Source organism: Macrobrachium nipponense, chromosome 8 (assembly GCF_015104395.2).
Source record: "Macrobrachium nipponense isolate FS-2020 chromosome 8, ASM1510439v2, whole genome shotgun sequence".
NCBI lineage: Eukaryota > Metazoa > Arthropoda > Malacostraca > Decapoda > Palaemonidae > Macrobrachium > Macrobrachium nipponense.
In genome coordinates, this window is record NC_087203.1 from 77,686,325 (window position 1) to 77,691,324 (window position 5,000).

Consider the following 5,000-nt stretch of genomic DNA (forward strand, 5'->3'; position numbering starts at 1 on the left):
ATATATTATGAATAAGTATTTTAACTTTATTATAATTATTCTGAAATTATAATCGTAAATTTTCTATAGTACCTGTTATAAATCATAATAGCTTTTTTTTTAATTCAATCACATAATTTTGGCTAACTTCGTCATTTTCCTTCATCATGAGCCAGAAAGAAAAGAGTAAATTCCTACCTATGCTTTCTCTCACAGCCAACAGACAGATTAAAAACCAAAACTATGGAGTCTGCATTAAGAAAGCACCCGAATATTGTGGCATCACATGGTCCAGAGATACAGCCTCTGATTACAGTTTCACGGTATCTGCAGATGCAGCAGCTCTTTATACTGGTCTTATAGGTGAGTCTCAAGAACCACTGAAGGTTTAATAAGATAAGGCTCACATAAGTTAGGCTCACATCAGCATAATCTTTCTCATTTATCTTTTCCCTTTCAATATGCCATTTTTTTTTGTCTTTTTCCCTTCAACAAGACATTGCTGGTCCTTGGTCCTGATCATTAACCCTTCACTTGATCCAAAGCCAACTTTGTAACCACCTACCTTGTCCATTAATATAAACTTTTATCCCCCAGGGCCTTTGACATAGCCCAGTAACACCCCACCTGGTTCTTAGACCATCTTATGCATTTCACACCCCATTTGGTCATAGTTCAGTTTTATAACCCACCATCTCATCCGATTCTTGGTCAAGCACTTTACCATCCATCTGATCCCTGGACTATTAATTCAACCCTCCAACTGATCCTTTGCCCCGATACTTTAACCTTCCACTTGATCCTTGTCTCAGTGCTTTGCAACTCCATCTGTTCCTTGGTTCAGTACTTTAACCTTTCACCAGGTCCTTTCATCAGTTCTTTAATCTTCCATATGGCCATCCACCTGGTCACTGGACCAGCACCTTAAAAACCCAGCCAGATTTAGATCTAGCACATTAACTCTTCACCTAATCCATTTACCGGCATTTTAAACACAGAGTCTTCCATCTGGTTCTAGGTATAGGTTTTTAACTTTCCATGTGGCCCTTTTTGTACCACTTAAACTCCTCAAACTTAGACTGTCCGATCTTTTCATTTTATTCGTCTACCACAACCATGGCACAGTGAATCAAAAGTTCATCTGGTCTTGGTTCTACAGTCTTTACTTTTGTTGGTTATTTGTAGTTTCTGCTTATGAATCGTAGTTTCATTGATTGTTTAGCTTTGTATATATGCTGTTTATGATACTTCTCTATATTTCTAGGTTATTGACATGCGTGTTTATAGTCTTTTATAACATAGTATATATCTGAAAATACCTCTGTAAATTCTAATCCAGGTAGACCAGAAGCAAGTTCTAATGGCACTGAAAGCTGTACCACTGACTATGTGATAATACCTAAGGGCAAGGGGGCTGATACTATGGAAGACGTCGACCGTCTTTGTGGTCTTGGATTTCCTACTTCTGTAACAAGTAAGTGTAACAATAACCTTTGGTTTTGTTTACTAGTGGTATACTTCTGTCAAGGAGCTTTTAACCATTCTGAAAAACTAATAATATTGTTTCAATAATGATATTGTTTTACATAAAGGCAAAATTACATTCTGTTTGCTGCCTCAGTCAAAGGTGCTTTTTGACTCTTTTAAGGTACAGCGATGCCGTTTATGATGTCTGTTGTGACAAATAGCAATGAAACGGGCGACGGGGGAAATATAGGATTCAAACTGAATTACCGTCAGACTATTGACTGTGCTTAGACCAGGGTTTTTTCCAACACCTAAGTCATGGCTCTTGGACTCGAGAGTTAAAAACACAAGTGCGCCGGACCATCAACTTTGTTAAACGCAGATTTTTCCCATGCTTGAGCAATAAGGCACTGAGACTGCTAAGACATTCAGCATTATTATCACGTATTTTGCTTTAACCCAGATTTTCCATAGTTTCCAAGCAAGATGAGAGGAATCCTAGGATAAGACACCAAACACCTTTTCCATCCGACCATCGACTACTTAGAATCAGATTTGCCCAAATGTCTCAAGCTAAAACAGACTTCCATTACACTCAGATCACTGGCTTTACTCATATTTGGATCATCACCAGTACATAATCCACATGATACCCGTGCTTTACTTTTGAACACAAATTTTTGTCTTATGGCTTAAACACAGTTATGGTACCTTGTTGAAAAGGCTCACGAGCAAATCTAATGGAATCCACCAAACTTTGTACCCAGTAGCCAGATTGGTAGCAAAATCAAAGCCTGATCTTGCTTCTGTAACATTAAAAACATAGTTACTGGGTGCAAAGTTTGCCATCAAGATAATAGAATATTCCAGAAAATGCGTTTTCATCACACCACCTTTAAAAAGCATTCGAAAAGATCTTCATGTGACATTGCCTTAAAAAAATCATACGCTCAGTTATGAATCGGCCTTTTCTGCCACAATATACAACACAAGTTTTCGGGCAAATGTTCTTTCATATCACTCTTCATTTGCATCAGAATTCATATATTTTATGACCGTCATTCACGATGTATCATCACCACTTACAGCCAATACTCCGATGGCTGTTGATTTCTAATAGCCATCATCACTGTTGTTACTACTGTCACTATTTCTATTGTCGTTGTTGCTAATATTAAGGACTTGGTTATTGACGTCGCTTCATAATTTCTCAATAAAATGCTTAATGATTTCTCAATAATATGCTCTTGGTGCTTGTTAAAAGCAAGCAAATGCTCAGGAACCCTGTGATTTCGATGATCTAGTTCTTGCTAAATTACACTCTCATCTTGAGACCAATTTTTGTGTGAATGATCATATTTATTAAGAATCTTCTGTTACCTATCAAAGTTTTGCTTTACAAACTTGTTTGTATGTGAATGCTCAGTAAATTTACAAAAAGATACGGTGTATTTCTGTAACCTGCAAATTTTATGGATTGGTAATGCATACAGGAACCCTGCAGCTTAACGTTATTGGTCGGGGTCTTTCAGAACACAGTGATTTTCTACAATTTCTATTACTGTTATTATTATTATTATTATTATTATTTTATTATTATCATTATTATTATTATTATTATCTTTGTACTGTAGCTGTCTCCATTATGCATGCATCCAGTATTTGTACATGGGGCTCTAGCTGAAATGCAATTATTATCCTTATCTCGTAATGGTGTCTGAATATGCATTCTGCATCTTTATATGGGCCTTAAATTAATATTTTCATTTATGGCCAATGATCAGACACGAGTATAGGCAGGAAACCTTCATGCAGGAGGGAAATCGTAACATAAATGAAATCATCTTGCTATATTTACCGCCACGCATCTATGCGTCTATCCTCTTTGCCCCTCCTTGGCACAGGAAGAAGGCCCGGCATTCCCTCCGCCCCCAAAGGGAATTCTTTCCTTACGAGGAGAAGGAGGAAGGGGAGGGGACGGTTGCTGGGCAAGCTGGGGCAAAGAATGGGGGTTGTGGTGAGGGGTTGTTTGGCTCCTTCTCCTGCTGCTAAGTAGTACCAGTTAGGGAAACACCCTTTTTCATGCCGAGGCAATTTCTGATTAGCAGAAGGGGCATTGACGGCTGCTTGAATGCAAATAGCACAAAAAGATTACCAAGTAAGAGGCGTTTTAGGTATGTAAACTTTCGTGATACTGATGTGTTGTTAAACAATATAGCGACTCAGGATGCTTTAGCGTTCTTGGAATAAAATTGTAACAGATGAAACGTTAAGGGATACGTAAATATTCTGAAAGTAAGAAACGCCTGGAGATTTTTAAACACGCGTAGTAAAGATGCATTGTAGGAATTGCGCATTAACGAGCAACCGAACAGAGTTCTTCTCTGGTGTTCGTAAATAGATGTCAGGTTGCTTGAGATATCCAGGTACTACACACTCAAGAAAATCTCGATTGTATTTATAATGCCAAATTATTTCAGAATTTTACATGATGCCAGTTCGTTGAATCAGCTCTGTCAATAAATCTTATTGTTAAAAGACGAAGAACAACATTAATGCCTAATACAGGCTCGGTCACTGCAAGAAATGACGTTGATGGAGCCCTCTTCGTAAATGCCTATTTGATTAAGTCATGCGTGAAATTCAAAGGAAAGTAGGGCATTCCACTTCTAGTGCTGAAGTTACTCAGAACTAATCTAAGCGACTGATCATCAATGCGCTCGCCACTGACACACTGCTCTTGCAGTGGCCGACAGCATAGTAATGTCGTTTTTTATTGTCTTATGGGCTTATGTTATTTGCGCTTGAAATTGTAATTATCTTGATGTTGTATTTTTTCTTTGTAGGCCATGTACTTGCAAGAACAGAAGAGATTACTGTCCACTTTGTTTATTTTGTATCATGTCTCTTTGTGGACAAATTTGTACTAATAATTGTATATTTTTTGTCAATAAGATAACTAACTATAGCGTCTCGCAGGCGTTCACAACCCTTTTAAGCTGATGAACTCCCAACCGTTTTCAGAATAACTGTGAGAGCACTACAGTAATTTCATTGTCTGGGAAATAAGAAGCATTCCAATTAGTAAGTGAAAGACCTAGGCTTCGTTTATTCAAAGGTAACAAAAATTTTAGATTACTTGCATTGCAGATTCAAAAATAAATTATTACCGCTTGGATTTTTATTCAAAGTTATTGACACTCACGAGTCATGCATATTTTATATAATTGTCATATATATTATAATACTTTAGCGGTACACAATGATTCACAGGCAATATGTTTAACACCTAAGTCAATTTATATTGATATCTAAAAATGTAGCTAAATGAGTTTTATTGTTCAATAACAAACTAAAACATGCGTTTGCTTATTATCAATTATGTTAATCACGTTGATATACGTGGAAAACTACAAAGAAAAACAGAGAAGAAATAAAATGTACAAGAAGTATTATTTCCTGAATACTGATACACAAACTAATTATTTCAAATCTTGGACATTAGAAAATAATATATGTATATGCATATATATATACATATATATATATATAAT

At 36.6% G+C, this 5,000-nt stretch overlaps 1 protein-coding gene across 1 annotated transcript in view; it reads left to right on the plus strand.

Moving 5' to 3' along the window:
• Positions 1–2,888, plus strand: part of LOC135223138 (uncharacterized) — a 136,154-nt gene extending 133,266 nt beyond the window's left edge. Inside the window, exons 18-20 of the mRNA XM_064261643.1 lie at positions 196–342; positions 1,319–1,453; positions 1,628–2,888. Of these exons, the coding sequence (XP_064117713.1) occupies positions 196–342; positions 1,319–1,453; positions 1,628–1,737 (392 nt within the window). The 3' untranslated portion in view covers positions 1,738–2,888. The remainder of the gene's footprint in view (positions 1–195; positions 343–1,318; positions 1,454–1,627) is intronic.
• Positions 2,889–5,000: the final 2,112 nt, after the last annotated feature.